The 18078-nt window shown below is 33.4% G+C and overlaps 2 protein-coding genes across 7 annotated transcripts in view; one reads left to right on the plus strand and one right to left on the minus strand.

Moving 5' to 3' along the window:
- ttll11 (tubulin tyrosine ligase-like family, member 11) overlaps positions 1-10399 on the plus strand; it is a 58130-nt gene extending 47731 nt beyond the window's left edge. The window contains exon 9 of the mRNA XM_056458047.1: positions 4114-10399. Within this exon, the coding sequence (XP_056314022.1) occupies positions 4114-4388 (275 nt within the window). The 3' untranslated portion in view covers positions 4389-10399. The remainder of the gene's footprint in view (positions 1-4113) is intronic.
- A 3553-nt stretch (positions 10400-13952) lies between these two features.
- Positions 13953-18078, minus strand: part of dab2ipb (DAB2 interacting protein b) — a 189542-nt gene continuing 185416 nt past the window's right edge. For 3 of the 6 annotated variants that reach the window (XM_056458050.1, XM_056458051.1, XM_056458049.1), the window contains exon 16: positions 13954-15906. In XM_056458050.1, coding sequence (XP_056314025.1) covers positions 15739-15906 — 168 coding nt within the window. In that variant the 3' untranslated portion in view covers positions 13954-15738. Of the gene's footprint in view, positions 15907-18078 lie in introns of all 6 variants that reach the window. The other 3 variants (XM_056458052.1, XM_056458053.1, XM_056458054.1) reach the window with 2 other exon arrangements.

An 18078-nucleotide genomic window follows, 5' to 3' on the forward strand; every position in this document is an offset into this window, starting at 1 on the left:
CTTAATAATTGTACTTTCATAATTTGTTAATGATTTTTTTTTTCATTACTAAATGAAGTATTGCATTATTTATTTAAGCATAGTTGGTGTTTTTTTTTAAGATCATTCAGAATGAGTTAGTAAATGATTAATAAACTATTAAAATTAACATTTATAATTCTTATTATTCAGTCATATACTAAAAGTTAATTTGTATGTTAATAAATGCTTTATTAACTCAACTTCATCCAGTTTTGTGACCTAATCTAAAGTGAGGACTGTTTATGCTTTATAAATCCCTAATAAATGGCAATTAAAGGGTCAGTTAAATTCTAAAGAGAAAAAAGAAAATAAACGACTTTATTAATTTCTATTCATCTGAAGATACACAAATGAAACTGTATCAAATAAAAAATAAATCTTTGCTACCTTCTCTAAAATAAAATTACTGTTCATTTTAAACATTGCATCCAATTATATTGTTAAATCATTATATTGTAGTTGTTTTATATCATTTTATGTCATATTATGACATCCCTGTTATTCATGAATGTTTAAACATTACAGTAATTTTATTTTTTCATATTGGATTGCAAAAATGTATTGTTCATTTGACAACAAGCCTTTAATTGTCATTTATAAGGGATTGATAAAGCATAAATAGTCCTCACTTTAGATTGGGTCACAAAACTGCATGAAATTGAGTTAATAAAGCATTTATTAACATGCAAATTAACTATTAGTAAATGACTGAATAATAAGATATATAAATGTTAATTTCAATAGTTTATTAATCATTTACTAACTCGTTCTAAATGATCTTAAAAACCTCCAACTACTCTTAAATACAAATGGTTTGTAAATAATGCAATACTTAATTTAGTAATAAAAAATAAATTATTAACAAAATATGAAAGTACAATTATTAAGCACATTATAAATGTGGTTGTAAGTCAAGAATACAGCATTTGTAGCTGCAGTTATAAACTGCTTACTAACGTTTATTAATGTAGAGTTAATGCTTAACAAGTAATGAATTCACTAGATGCTAATGCTTAATAAATGATTTATAGTGTGCAGTTATTATAAAGTGTTACCAAAACATTTTATAAACATTTGACCACAACGAGCGTTTAATAAGACCCATAAAATCAGAAATCTACTTAAAATTTGTTTCATTTATTTAAAAAAAATATTTAAAAAATTATTTACGCAAATATATGTACTATAAATACAAATCAGGTCATGTCAATATACAGTTGAAGTCAGAATTATTAGCCCCCCTTTTATTTTGAAAATATTTCCCAAATGATGTTTAACAGAGCAAGACATTTTCACAGTACTGTATGTCTGATAATATTTTTTCTTCTGGAGAAAGTCTTATTTGTTTAATTTCAGCTAGAATAAAAGCAGTTTTTAATTTTTTAAAAAACTTAAGGTCAATATTATTAGCCCCTTTAAGCTATGTATTTTTTTGATAGTCTACAGAACAAACCATCATTATACAATAACTTGCCTAATTACCCTAACCTGCCTAGTTAACCTAATTAACCTAGTTAAGCCTTTAAATGTCACTAAGCTGTATAGAAGTGTCTTGAAAAATATCTAGTCAAATATTATTTACTGTCATCATGGCAAAGATAAAATAAATCAGTTATTAGAAATGAGTTATTAAAACTATTATGCTTAGAAATGTGTTGAAATAATCTCACTGAAAAAATAACGGGGGCTAATAATTCTGACTTCAACTGTATATGTTTTTAGAAATACGCTTAAAAGAAAATATTTAAAAGTGTAGAATATATTTGCTTAATTGTTTTCAAAAAAAGTACATTAACTTTATTAATTATACGTTTTTATTTAATGTCTATAACATCAAAAGCTAAAAACATCCTTTTAAAAATGAAATAGTTCAGCCTGCATTTTTAAAGTTTTTTTTGAATATTTTTAGATGGCAACATAATATTGCACTAAAAAGTTTCCATGAATAAATCTCTAGCAGAGACTCCTCCACTCCCCTTCAGCCAATCACTGTGTGGATATTTAGTAATCGTCCTGACATCATCCATAGCAAAGAGGTCGACTCCATCCTTATAGTACTCTTAGCAAAAGACTTTTCTCTATTCCTCAGTAAAAATGTGTCTCAGCAGTTTTGTGAATAGGTTTTGAGAGACTCTAAGCTTCGGAGAACTCTTTGTGGGTATGATACAATTTCCAGTAAATACAGACTCCAATTTCTTTCTGTAGTCCCTATAACCACCTTGTTCAAAAGCCCCTAATTACATGTATTTTCTTGTCTGATTAGGGTGGAGCTACTGTTGTTTATACTACTGATAATGTTGCTCAGGTTTATTACTAAGAGTTAGAAGGCCTACAAAAGCGCTCAACATTTGACTAGTGGTTGGCAGATGACAATACAGACAACAAAGTCCAATGGACTCGCATTGAAGGAAAACCTGAGCTATAACAGAAACTTTTAGAAGTTGGCATGCTAAAAAAGTGAACGGATCATATATTTTTTGCTTATTATATTTAAATCAAAATATATCATAACTTTTCTAATGTTTTAATGTGCTTAAATCCAGTATTGCCAGTTTGTGTTAATCTGCCTCAATTTTTTTTACAAGCATCTTAAAATTCAATAAACAGCCAATAAGCACCCGTTCTATTATTTTTCCCTCCGATATTCCATTATACTCTGATGTACGCAGACATTAGGAAGATGAGATTTGTCTATACTAGCGAGTAGATTTCTTATCAATTTGTCTGGAAAAATAAATCTCCATTGCTTCAATAGCATATTGTAAACCGGGAATAGGATCAGATAACAGTTATATCACATTAGTTATGTCACGTTTACTCAGCAACACAATATGGTTGTCAGTCCTGAATTTTTCTTTAATAACTTTTTTTCCCTACACATTTGGGTTTATTTTATGGGATTTATCTGCTTGATGGAGGAAATTGCTCATCTGTTCAACTTTCGTTTTGTGTCAACTATGAAAAAACTTAGCAATTTGGAGGTCACCACACTTAAGTATCTGTTGCTATGGTTACCAGTGATATCCTCAAGTAGAATACAATGATTTCAGTCACGTTCATACAGACACAAGCTGTGTGTCCCAGTTCAGTGACTTTGAAGTAGTGACCTTTATAGTCTGCAGTGGTCAACTGAGCATTGTTAAATGGGAAAATCTATCGCCTGGAGGATTGCTAGCAGCCGAAACTGCTACCGTTGATGAGCATTTTGAAAAACGTCTAAATAGGTTTACCCTGGTCCATTTACGCACATAATAAGTATAAAATAATCAATGAAACTGCATCTTGGTACAGTGAGATGTGTGAACAGTTGAGCTGTTTTTAACATTTGTATTATTAACTATCCGAGAAAGCTAACTCAAAACTTACTTGCATTTTAAAAGTTTAATGAGCCCCTTTTGAACCCTCCTCATCAAATCCTGTTTTCTGCAGTGTGTAATAAATCTTGTGATAATCTGGGCCTAAAGGCACCAGTTCTTGCATCTTCAGCCAGAAAAGGAAGGACATGTTTTGAAGCCCTATTTAAAGGAGCCTACAATGTATAGCTGATGCACATTGGTGGCTGAGCAAAACCAAAAATACATATCCAGTTCTCATAAAACCAGTGCTCCACTATCCACTTCACATTTCTTTAACATGACTATGGTGGTATCCTGATAACAAGCCAAGTCTTTAAAGGAATAGTTTACCCAAAAAACTGAATCACCCTATACACAAAGCTTTTTTTCTTCTGTTAAACACAAAAAGGATATTTTGAGGAAAGCTGGAAACCTGTAACCACTGACTTCCATAGTATTTGTTTCTTTAAGATTAGTGAGTACATTTTCAATGAAGTATCCCTTAAACAGTCCCCATTAATATTCACTCACTCAATCTATTTCTCATATCATGAAATGCAGAGCGGGCCACATTTGTGAGTTGTTTAAAATTCATCCAAAAGCCAAACTCTGCAGACCCTGTTGTATCGTAAACTGCTGTATGAACAGAACATTTTGAGATTAACACCTATAAGTAACTTGTTCATTAATCTCAAACGCTGACTGTGTGAATGTAACCTTTGATCACCAACTAAAACAAAGCTCTTGTCTGTTTCAGGAATGTGTCTTCAGGCATTTATTGAGGCCTTCTTCTACCTGGCGGCGCGCAGGTTCAAGGCTTCACCCTTGCGGGAGCAGGTGCTTTTGCTGCTGGAGGTGTGTGAAGGGGCCCTCGAGGGCCAGAGTCCCACTGACAAGCCACGGCCACAGCGATCACACACAAACCCCGGCCCTATGCAACCGTCAGCGCCAAACACGTTCAGTTCTCCTGCACTAATGCGCCGCCGGCACCAGCCACTGCAGATTTCTGCTAAAGCCAACACAGACAACTGACAATCACACACAGATACAGTCTTCTGAGGAACTTTCAGAAGGCAGCGTGATGTGCTTTTGAAAATAAAAAACCAAACTTAAAAACAAGGTAGAAAGATCAAGCAAATTTCATCAAATATAAAAGCCTGGATAGAAGCGGACTTTAAAGGGAACCCTGGGTATTAAAGTGGTAGTTTCAAACAACCGAGGCTCATTATGAAAACATACCGCTATATCCATTTCTGGAGAGCGCCAAATATGTCCCAGGAGATACGTTTTTTGCAGCTTTTGTTTTCGCAAATCCAGCAGAGGTCACTGTGTATGCTTTTTGAGATCTCAAATTTCTCTCTTGAGTGCCATTTGTGCCTGCTCTTCTCGCGTAAACCCACCAGAGGCCTCTGTCGACTGACTGACTGACCGATCGGCTGACCCACCCTCCTCCTGCCCTAAACGCAACCAAGTGTTTTCAAAAGCACTGATTGACCCGCCCACCCACTTCCCTAAACCCAACATAGTTTTAGAAAGCAATCCAGAAAAAGAAAACCACTCATCTGATTTTTACCACGTTTTACCACATTCTCACCATGTCATTTACTTCTTTATTTTATTTTTTGGCTTCTTTTTTTGTCTTACCCACTTTCTGGAACCGTTCTTCGCTGGACTCAAACCCCCCTGTCATGGTCAAGTCCTCTCTGTTTGTCAAGTCTGCCGACATACATGGCAAGCTACTGGACAAAAGCGGGAAAGCCGTCCACATGGAGGTATTCGGTCCGCTGTTAAGCGTGAAAAGGAACAGCGTCATACCGCCCCGTATCGTTCGTTTTAAAGACCAAATGCAGCTTAAGGTACTTTTGGCTACATAATTCGTGATCTCCAGAAATGTATATAAGGCTATGTTTTCAGAATGAGCCTATGTTGGTTTAAAAAGTGAACATTTCCTGTTAATCTTAAGGTCATTCAACATACTGTTGAAGTCAGAATTATTAGCCCCCTTTTGAGTTTTTGTTTTCTTTTTGTTTAATAGGGGCAAGGACATTTTCACAGTATGTCTGATAATATTTTTTCTTCTGGAGAAAGTCTTATTTGTTTTATTTCGGCTAGAATAAAAGCAGTTTTTCATTTTTTAAAAAACATTTTAGGGTCAAAATTATTAGCCCCTATATTAAGCTATATATTTTTTTGTCTACTGAACACACCATCATTATACAATAACCTGCCTAATTACTAGGCCCACACGGAATCTGTGCGCACAGAATTCCACAGATTTCGGAGACCCCGAAGAGACGTGATGGTGGAGAAAAAAAATGAGTGGAAGAAAAAAAAACTGAGTGGGAGAAAAAAATCTGTGGGAGGAAAAAAAGCAGTGATAGGAAATTATATATTTTTAAGTTTTTGCGTTCCCTCGCAAAGATGTTTTGCGTTGTCTTGCAAAACTGTTTTTCCACCAACACTCCTGTTCCTGTTCCCTTCATACATCTCAACCCTCCCGTTTTTGCCGGGATTCTCCTGTATTTTACCATTCTCTATCATCCTACCATTAAGTATTTTCCCATATTTCTCATGTGTCTCGTGACATGTATGAAGTGAAGTGTTTGCGGAAAAACTGTTCTGCGAGGGAACACAAAACATCATAGCGAGGGAATGCAAAAACTTAAAAAAATATATATTTTCCTATCACTGTTTTTTTTTCTCCCACTGGGTTTTTTTTCTTCCACCTATTTTTTTCCCCCACCATCACGTCTCTTCTGGGTCTCCGTAGATTTCCGCAGATTGATTCTGTTTATTTACTTGTGTAAATTTATAATGAATCAGATTTTAAATTAATTTCAGTAATATTATTGACTAAAATATTCATATGATTTATTTGCAATACAGCTTGTAAAGTAATATTTTTTGTTTTTTAGTGGATATGTTACATAAGAAACTTGCTTTGTTTACCAAATAAAGTTGATCTAATTTGATTTGCATTGTAAACATTAAACAAAAGTTAAAAATTTATTATTTTTTTATTTCATATATTAGGTTTTTAGTTATGATACTCCCAAAATCATTCCACATAAATTAACAAAATTCTGTGCAGAAATAGTAAAAAATGTCTGGCCCTACTAATCACCCTAACCTGTCTAGTTAACCTAATTAACCTAGTTAAGCCTTTAATTGTCACTTTAAGCTGTATAGAAGTGTCTTGATAAATATCTAGTCAAATATTATTTACTGTCATCATGGCAAAGATAAAATGAATCAGTTATTAGAAATGAGTTATTAAAACTATTATGTTTAGAAATGTGTTGAAAATATCTCTTCGTTAAACTGAAATTGGGGAAAAAATAAACAGGGGGGCTAATAATTCTGACTTCAACTGTATATGTGACTTTTTTGTTCTGTAGCACACATTAAAGAAGAATTTAAATCTGTGGTCGTGGTGATTCTTATAATTGCAGTCAATGATAACACTTTTTTTAAAACCTTTACAAACAATTTCAAATCAATAGCCATCGCTCCTGGCAACATACTGATGTCTTGTGAAGAGAACTAACTGGCCTGTGTAAGAATCTTAACATTATTTTCAATATTATTAGCTTTAATCCACAGCATGGCCAGTTCTTGGTGCATGTGCGTGCCTTGTGCGAGTGTGTCCTTTTATTTGTTGACAAATGCATTAACATGTCACCAGGAGCCATGACTGTTATATTGGTCTATTTTTTATATTAACAAAACAAAAAACAATAAATTGACTGCCATTATAATAAAGAGGTTATACGATTCAATTAAAAATCTTCTTTAATGTTCTAAGCAACAACAAAAAAAAAAAAAACATTATATACATCTTGGGTAACCTGAGGGTGAATTAACAGAGTTTTCAGTGTTGGGTAAACTATCTCTTTAAGACCTGTATTTGATTAATAGATCATAAACACTATCTGTTATTGAAGAAAAACCTTAAAAGATTCATCATATTTATAAAAAAAGTTAAATAATAATACAATTATTTTGCCATTATTTCAGGTGAGCAGTGTTGGACCTCTAATGGTTGCACATTGTGGAACTATAGCTGATATTTTTCAGCAACATAACATGGGATACAAAATACTGAGACAAATTCAAATTGTTTAAGTAATTTTCAGGCAAAAGGCAACAAGAGAGATGATGTGCATCTTCAATGCTTTCCTAATGATAAGAGGTGCAAAAGATAAAAAGATTCCTGTGGATTAATAAAACTTCCTAAAGAGCCATGTCTAGTGTCTCCACATGAGCTCTGGTGCCTTTTTGAGGTTTTTCAGGAACCACATACAGTGAAAGCGTTTACAGGTGGCAATAGATAGAAGTGAAGGCTTAAACCAAATGTCATACTATCAAATTTTTTATGTGTCTAAATGCCAAGGATATTGAGTGAAAAATGCCAAGGACAAGAAATTTTACATGCTGAACAAACTTCAAGCTTGTTCATGTATTTCATGGTGTTCAGTGAGTGTACAGTGTTTTCAAGGTATGACTGATGCCGCTACACAGACAGATGATTAGTGTCTAGTGTTTCTTGTCTTGGCATTTCTCAGTGCAGATTTCACTCAATATACAGGGGTGTTAAGAATCCTAGTGTGGACAAATCGATTGTTGTGAAAAAGACTTACATTGGTTCTGTTGTTGTCTTTCACTTGAAGATTACAAACAAAAGCCGTACAATGTGCCACTGTATCAGTATTTTGAATTTCATATTCGTATTAAAAAAGATGAAAACACAAGTGTAACTGGTAACACTGTAAATGAACCGCACGCTATGAATCATTTATCAAGCATTAGCAAATAGTTAGTACATCATTGATTAAGCATAAACTCTACATTAATAGACATTAGTAAGCAGCCTATAAATACAGCTACAAATAATGATGAGAAACACAATTTTACGATTATTCATGATTAATTTTTCATTAATAAAGTATTGCATTATTTACAATCCAGCTGTTGAAGAGTGGTGATCATTCAGAATGAGATTGTAAATGATTAATAAAGTATTCAAATAAACATTTATACATGTTTCAGGCTGTTTACACTGTACAGATTGTATTTTGAAATAAGATTGCAAAGGTTTATTTTTCATTTAAAACAGTTGTACAGTATAATTTTTGTATCTTAAAATGATAATTCTTTTGTTGTGAATCGCTCTCACAATCCATACATCCCAATCATTCATTTGTATAAATAGTCATCATTTTAGATGAGCTCGCAAAACGGCATGAAGTTGTGTTGATAAACGCAAGTGTAACTACAGTATTACTACTGTATATGCCTGACAAAGATGTATAAATGTTCACTTTAATAGTTTATCACCTACTTTCTCATTCTGAAGGATATTAAAAACAACCAACTACTCTTAAATAACTGGTTTGCAAATAATGCAACCCTAATGCCTCACTCACACTAGCAGCGACTTTATAGCTGCCTGTCGCTCTGAGTGGCGACCTGCTGCAAACGCAGGTCTGTGTAGGTCTACAGCGCTGAGAATACAGCCGGCCTCTGCAGGAGCTGAGAAAGGGTCACATGAGCTCTACTCTATTGGCTGACACTTAAGAAAGTCACTCTTCATTTGCATGAAGTTAAAAGATTCTCAACTTTGTCGCTTCGCTCGACTCGCCCACCTGGTCGCCAACAAACGCTGTCGCTCGCGTAGATGGAGGTGTACGTTGAAACTCTGTTGAAATGAACGGTCACTCGTAGTGTGTATGAGGCTTTATTTTAGTAATGAAAAACTAATCTTTAACAAAGTATGAAAATACAATCATTAAACAAAAGAACTCTGTTCCTGTAAGTCAAGAATACAGCATTTGTAGCTGAATTTATAAACTGCTTATTAATGTTAAAGCTTAACATAAGTTGAATGAACTATTTGCTAATGCTTAATAAATGATTCCTAGTGTCCAGTTATTATGTAAAGTTACAGTGGAACCATTAGATGTCCAGCACTAAGCTCTTAAAAATAATGGCTGCTCCTATTATCCACTGATATGTTTTTTTAAATAAAATAAATCTGCTAAATGTTTCAGTAATAGATATTATTTACATAATATTCAGCCATACAAGTCTTAATACCCAGGGTACTTCAATCACTCTCTGTGCAATAGCTCAAGTGGAATAGTTTATATACAGCCAGCCTGATCTTACGAGGAAACGTAACTGTTTTACAGTCGTATGAAAATGTACGATTTTTAAAAGGAGACGTGGCACCCAACCCAACCTTTATTGGGGTATAAGCAAATCATTCTAACTTGTATAAATGAGATCATACGAATTAGCCACTTAATAAAAAGTTATGAATTGCTGTGAGATTGTGTTGATACAGCTCAGATGGAGATATTTCTCCACCACACACAAACATGTACTGTAACAGATGATATATATGTATGTGTTTGATGCCAGTAAACTGACACTCTTTGCACTTCTTTCAGTGCTAAATGCGCAGAAGAGCATGTGACTTGATTTGCGTTGCTCACATATGGTTACCTTCAGGTAATGTGGGAAGTATTTTGTGCGAACCAATCATTGCAGAGGCTGTGACAGTATCACAGTGGGTTTGGTGTTTCGTAAAGGGATGGATATTGTCATAACACCACTTCTCTTCAGAAAAGCAGCTAATAATCTCAAATGGCCACCTTTAACTAGGCAGAACAACACCTGGTGGCCTTCTGATGAAATGGTGTTCACACCAGGACATGGCACCAAGTGCACTCAAAGTTTACTAAGTTATGTTTATAATTTATATCTGTCGAGATTTATTATTATTTATTGTTTTTTGTTCACTTAACCAAGTCTGTCACTGTCGCTTTATTGAACTGACTGAACTGCTCCTGCATGTAGAAAAGGGGGAAAGAAGGGTTTGCTGTGGTTTAATGCAAGCGGACGTTCTTGCAGGATTAGCAAATATTTACACGGATCATTTAACTCGCATTTAATATCACATCGCAGCTGCACATGTACACATTAGGCTTGGACTGAGATGTCATTTTTATGGTCATGTTGAATAAACACTGCATTGAAAACATGAATTTCTTTGCTAGTTTGCTTTTTTTTTAAGTTCTTATACTCACCTTATGTAAAACAGTAATATTTGGATATTATTGCAACTTCATTTTTCTTTTTGCAAAAAAACAAAAAATGTTTGAAATTGGGATTTATCTGTCTTTATCTGTTATCTGTTGATGTTTGGGATGTTAGATCTAGGATATATAGATAGGACAATATTTCGCAGAGATGCAACTATTTGACCATTTGGAATCGGAGGGTTAAAAAACTAAACGTAAATACTTTTTAAATCAAGATCTTGCAAAGCACGTTACTAAATCAAACAATTAAGTTTTGATGGATGAATTTACAAAATTTCCTCATGGAACATGATTACTTACTATACACTTATTATATTCGAATTATTTTTTGGCATAAAATATACACTACCTGACAAAAGTCTTGCTGCTGATCCCAGTTGTAAGAGCAAAAATAACTTGACTTCTAGTTGATAATTTGGAAAAGTGGCAGAAGGTAGATTTTTCAGATGAATCATCTGTTAAACTGCATCCCAATCGTCACAAATACTGCAGAAGACCCGTTGGAACCTGCATGGACCCAAGATTCTCACAGAAATCAGTCAAGTTTGGTGAAGGAAAAATCATGGTTGGGGATACATTTAGTATGGAGGCATGCGAGAGATCTGCAGAGTGAATGGCAACATCAACAACCTGAGGTATCAAGACATTTGTGCTGCTCATTACATTACAAATCACAGGAAAAGGCAAATTCTTCAGCAGGATAGCGCTCCTCAAACTTCAGCCTTCACTACAAAGTTCCTGAAACCAAAGAAAGTCATGGTGCTCCAAGATTGGCCAACCCAGTCACCAAACATGTACATTATTGAGCACGTCTAGGGTAAGACGAAGGAGGAGGCATTGAAGATGAATACAAAGAATCTTGATGAACTCTGGGAGTCCTGCAAGAAGGCTTTTCTTTGTCATTCCAGATGACTTCATTAGTAAGTTATGTGAGTCATTGCAGAGATGTAGTGATGCTTAAGCTCATGGGAGTCATACACAATATTAATTCTTTTTCTACTGCACCAACTTTAAATTCTGTTAAGTGACAAGGCATTTGCCTAAGCAAAGTCAGACTTTACCATCCTAATTAAATAATTAAAATCAAGACATGATCATATTTTACTTTGATAAAATGAGCGTTATCTATAGAGGCCTTTGTCTTTCACATAAACCAAATGATCAACTAGAAGTCAAGTTATTATTTGTTGTTCCTATAACTTGGATAAGCGACAAGTGTAGTGTATATTATAATTATGACACTTAAGATTTTGTTTAGACTATTCCCACAAATACACCACTGCAGCTTATATTGGTTTTGTGGTCTAGGGTCACATATTTGAAACTAATTTATTCCTCTGATGCAAGGATACACTTTCAATAGTCCTTTTTCTTTTCCCTTTTCTCTAACAAATTATTTTACTGTAACTTTTGACCAGTTTACTGTTTTTATAAATATAAACACTTCTAGCCTTGTCTGATAGTTACTATTGGCTCATATGATTTATTTGTGATACTGCCCTTAATACACTTGTGTTACACACAACAGAATGACGCAATAATGAAGACAACAAAGCAGGCATATGAAATAACTAAATAAAACTTTAATTATTCTAGTTGCAAATGTACATAAATTGCACAGCCACAATTGTATAGTTCTTAACATGGACAAATTTCTCTGTACATTATTGTTCCTGCCGTTGTCCTAAAACAAGGCAAGAGTCAAGCCAATACTTTAAACATACTTACAAAAATCTTTTCTACAAGGATTATAAAACATACAACATATTTTAGGTATTAATTTATATATCTTTTCTCTTTATATCGTTTATTTCACATAGCTACTATTTCACATCGACTGCTTCAAAATAAGAAAAGAACAATGCGCAATTAGTTTTTACTTGCAGAAAGTTTCCGAGAACTGAAATGTAGCCAGATAAAGACACGTCTGATGAAAAGAACCGAGACGACAGCAAAAGTCTTTTCAATTCAACACTGTTCTAAACTGCTATGTTTTTGACTTGCTAGTAGCTTCTCATGTGGATGAAAATAGACATAATGACTCTGCAAAACCTCATTAAAAACAGAACATGAACAAACAGAGAAGTTGACAGCCGCTTCTGTGAAAGAAAACTTGTGAAAAATAAATATTGGTTCCCTTTTGCACAATCTCAGCCCCAAGCTGAGTTTTAAAGTTGATCAAATGAATTTGAAATGACCCTGGATACAAATCAGCCTTGTAGAGATACTGCTGAAGCATTAAATACATGCACAACTACTTTACTTCGGTAGGGTATCAGAAGAGTATGTGAGTGGCTGAGACATCCAACAGTCCTTGAAACATTTACACTGCATGGAGTGGAAATGTTTATAGCATTTGGCTACAATGTTGTGAATGATAATGCTACTGCTAAACCAATGACAGATCTAAGATTCCCTGGCTTAAAGTGTTAGTTCACTCCCCAAAAAGTAAATAAAATAAAATAAAACAATTCTGTGTTTCACTTTATTTTACAACATAGTATGTACTTAAAAATGTAGTGCTTTACATAAGGTAACTACATGCGTTAAGGTTAGGTTTGGGATTAGAGATAGTATCTTTAATAATACGCTTGTTGAGTCACGACGTATGAGTTTCCGGGTCCAAGCCGCTTCTCATTTGAATTGAGAAAATATTAGTTTATGACCATTTTTAGTCATATTTTATATAAAAGCATGGTGTACATAACAGTCTCTGGACTTGCTGCAGCTCAGACAACAATCTTTTAACAATTTATAAAAAATAATCACATTCTGCTTATCGGATATTAGGCATGGATTTATATATTGCAATTATGATTTTTGAATGTATTACATTGCTTTGTAAACGTTTATTATTACCATTTGTTGAGCCTCCCATACAGTTTGATAGAGCGGTTGGACCCAGAGGAACAAGCGGATATCGATAAGTACGATAAGTATTTGCATGTGAAACAAGACTAAATAAAGTGCTACCGGATTCTGTTATCATTTACTCACCCTCATCACCCAATCACCCTCAGCCGTTTGGTTTATTTTCAGAGCACGAATAAAGACATGTTCGATCAAATTTGAGAAATCCATGTCTTTCCACTAAAAGTCTATTCATCCAAAAGCAAAAAATACAATGAAAAATGTCAGTTTAAGTTGAAAACAACCCTCCATTTTATAACATAATGCTAATGTAGAGTCAAGAAATCTATTCTGTTTAGAAATATTCAATAATTACAAATGAAATGAAAAAAAAAACACTTTTATTTGAAATTAGGTATAAAATATATGATCATATCTAATGTAATAAAACAAATGTTAAATATTAACATTTTATTCAAACCTATAAACAATAAATCAAGAGAAATAGTGACCTCTTTTCATATATAGTGCATATAATATAATATAATATAATATAATATAATATAATATAATATAATATAATATAATATAATATATTATAATATAATATAATATAATATAATATAATATAATATAATATAATATAATATAATATATAAAGTACAGATTCATATCTGTATTCTTATAAAACTCTTATATTGCATAATCAGCAATATATTGGTACAGATTCTACAAAAGCAACCTTTGAATAGTTTAATGTCTCAGTCACACTTTACTGATTGTCAGTGCATCATGTGATTGTAATGTACATAACATACACATATACCTTTGTTGTATGATCATACTTTTCTTTGCTTCAAATCTAAATATATAATGATGTGATGTAGCTGGTGTATTTGGTTCAACTGGGCAGCACTACTGTACTCTATGGAGGGACACAGATTTGTCAGATTGAACATACCTTGATGTGTGGTCTGAAGATAAAATAAAGTCTTGCAGTTTAAGGTCAAAAGAAGACAGTTTTCATTTTGGGGTGAACTAACCTTTAAATAATAATAATAATGTGTTTGCTACATGTTGATGGAGTGATGTAAACCCAGGTGTAGATAACAAAGGAAGAAAGTGCATAGTCTTCAGGGGGACAGATGTGGTTTGTGCTTGTTAGATTGATGTAAGAACATCATTCACTCTGAACATCTATAATCATAATTTACTCCATCTAAGAGCACATTTATAGAGAGGCTTTCCCTTAAAAATAGCATTTCTTTCATCTTTTATATATGTCCCATGACAGTTTGTCTTAATATGTATATTTGCAAGAAAATAGAGACGTGTAATGTGTGTCTTTTCCTCAAAGGTCATCAGGGTAAAGGAAAACAGCAGCTCCATGATAAATGCAGAAAATCCTCACATCTGTTTTTTTTTTAAATATAAAAATATACAAACTCTAAAATGCTGAAATGTAAAGCGTGCAGCAATTTGGACCAATGAGGCAACACATATAAAATACAAACACACATGTACAAATGAAGGCATAAAAAGAGGACTGAACAGTAAAAACCCATAATAAAAATTGAAGCAAAACTCTTCCAAACAAAAAGCACGAGCTAAACAAGGCGGTTTTAAAAACTTCAATGTAAAACCATGTCGATGTGGACTAGCGTTGAAAACATTCACTCTGCTCCAACTCAGAATAATATCTGAAATGGACCCAAATAAGATGTAGGACGTGTTTGTTACAGACCGGACTATTTTTGTCCAGAGTAAAAAAAAAAGACAAATAGAAATATTGATTGATGGGGAATGTAAAATATATATATATATATATATTTTAAAATAGACATCATAATCTATCACAGATGTTCATCTGAACTGTAAAAACAAAAAGCTAAGGACTGAGGGACATTTCAGATGCAACATTTTAAGGCTTCTCATGATGGAGAGACAAAGTGCACTATGTAGGGAGAAACGGAAGTGAGGGTATGAAGAAGAGCTCGAAATTCTCCACACAGAGTCGCTCGTTCTGTAGTTTCAGTCGGTTCTTGTTAAAGTAAAGAGTGTTATAAATAAACGGTTCAGAATTGAGTTTCTTTTTTCAGAGGTTGTATGGAAAACACCTATTTTAAAGCAAGTTTAATGACTTTTTTTGCAGACTAGAAGGTCTAGTGTTTGAATAGTCACCATGTCAGCTGTATTTTTTTTGTGTTCTTCTATTATACAGTCAGCTGTTTTGAATCACGAATGAGTGTCTAGTGGTGTGTCCTAACATGAAGTACTTGAACAGTAGTGTCACCAGCGGATGTTTCTGGACAGCCGTTCTGCTGAGTGTTCAGTGTCCTCACCTGCGGTTTTCTCTCAGGGTTCACCTACAGAATATCATGTCCTCTCTCTCTCTCTCTCTCTCTCTTGGTTCTGTGTGTCTGTGCTCAGCAGTTGGAGCTGTTGCGGAACTCTCCGTTCTCTGTGATCTGCAGTTTGGTGGGGTTTGTGGGAGAGATGCCATTACGCGTCTGCATGCTGTAGCGCTCCTTCAGTTGGGACAGAGCACTCATTAGCCTAGCGTTAGCTGCGTCTAGAGAGGCTATCCGTTTCTCCTGTAGTGAGAGAGACAGTGTGTACAAGTCATGAATCATATACAGTTCAAGTCACAATTATTAGCCCTCCTGTTATTTGTTTTTTAAATGTTTTCCAAATGATGATTAACAGAGCAAGGAAATGTTCACAGTATGTCTGATAATATTGTTTCTTCTGGAGAAAGTCTTATTTGTTTTATTTCAGCCAGGCTAAAAGCAGCTTTTAATTTAGTTTAAACCATTTTAAGGTTAATATTATTAGCCCCCTTGAGCTATATATTTTTTCGATAGTCTACAGAACAAACCATTGTTATACAATAACTTGCCTAATTACCCTAACCTGCCTAGTTAACCTAATTAACCGATTTAAGCCTTTAAATGTCACTTTAAGCTGTATAGACGTGTCTCAAAAAATATCTAGTCAAATATTATTTGCGGTCATCTTGGCAAAGATAAAATGAGTCAGTTATTAGAATGAGTTATTAAATAGTTATATGAGTTATAACCCAGTTAATGTAATGGCATTTATAAATGTAATAAAAAAAATCTTCTTACTGTTAAACAGAAATTAGGAGGAAAAAACAAGGGGCCAATAATTCTGACATCAACTGTATATTCAAGTCTAATTCCGGATTTGAGTTTAGAAGTGCTAGAAAAAAAACTTTAGTTTATATCTTAGAATTCTTATTTTTGTCTTCAAAATTCTGCATTTATAGACTATAATTCTGATGTTTGATAACTATTTCTCTTTATTTTTTGTAATTAATTTTTATTTGTTTCAATTCTGAGATTATTTATGACAATTTTGAGGTAATCAGAGTTCTGACTTTTTATATGGGTGAAAACATGCTTCTGTACTTATAAAAATGCAAATATCAAGAATATTAACAGCTCTTATGAGTAACTGTTTGAATGTAACCAAACAGAGAATAAAACATGCTCTGGTAAATACAGTTGATTCAGCTCAAAGAGAAGCAGACCAAGTGATTGTCATCAGCCTTTAGGTTCCCATGATTCATTTGTACTCTGCTGCATTGGGTTAACTAACACAAGCTTTAAAATGAATGCATAATTATGCATATAGTTAAGACAGTCAGTTCAGTCAACCTTAAGCCTTCAACCAATGTTTTTCAATCAATAAATAATCATGTTATAGATTGTAAACATCTATTGGATCTTTTTATGAACGAACATTTATGGCAAAATAGATTTAAGCTAATAAAATGTATGCTCATTTTCCATTTTTTTTTTTTTTTTTAAACATTGGCTGCACATCAGCTATAAATCAGTGTTGCATGGTAACTTGTGATGATTGAGCTTGTGTCTGTGACCAAATCACAGCTGTGATGTTATTTATGGAGCCACTCAGCCACTAGTGTTTAATTGCTTATTTCTCTCTCAAAACAAGGACATGAAAGGAAAAGACACCATTAAAAAACAAAAACTATGTGAACATATAGCATTAAGCACTTTAGTTTAGGTCACATTTCACAGTATTAACAAACCATTATCTAACACCACAAGCGTAATAAACTACTAATTAGCTGTTTATTAATTGTTAGCAATTTAGAAGTTTGGTTTACGTATTGGGTGGGATTAGGTATGTAGAATAAGATTATACTTTATAACTACTAATGAACAGTTAGTATCTTAATAATATGCAGGTAATAAGCTAGTAGTTAATAGCATGAATTGTGACCTAAACTAAAGTGTTACCAAATATGAATAGTGCAGTATATGTATTTTTATTGAATTCATTCTGTTACTGTATTAGGTCATTTTGATTTCAGACAGTACAAATCAGCCATGAAAACTGATGATCGACAAAGAAGAGATTTGCACAGCAGATATTCATTTTAACAAGGATTAATGGTACAAATTTAGCACATGCACTAAGCTTTTATTGCATTAAAAAATATATGTTTCTTTAAAAAATACAGCCTACTTTCCCAGGGGGTAACTATTGTTCAGCGGGGGGTATAGACTGGCAATAGACTATGATGGAAAGTAAATATTACATATATTCCATTCAAACACTGTGGTTTGATCAGATTTTACAAAGGATTGATATTTCATATGCACACATACCAAAATGTTTTCAGCTCTGACATTACAAGAAGACATTTTATAAATATATAAATAAAATACACAAAACTGCAATTGTTAATATAAAAATACTCAAAATGTGGTTTA

Source organism: Danio aesculapii, chromosome 5 (genome assembly GCF_903798145.1).
Source record: "Danio aesculapii chromosome 5, fDanAes4.1, whole genome shotgun sequence".
NCBI classification, from domain to species: domain Eukaryota; kingdom Metazoa; phylum Chordata; class Actinopteri; order Cypriniformes; family Danionidae; genus Danio; species Danio aesculapii.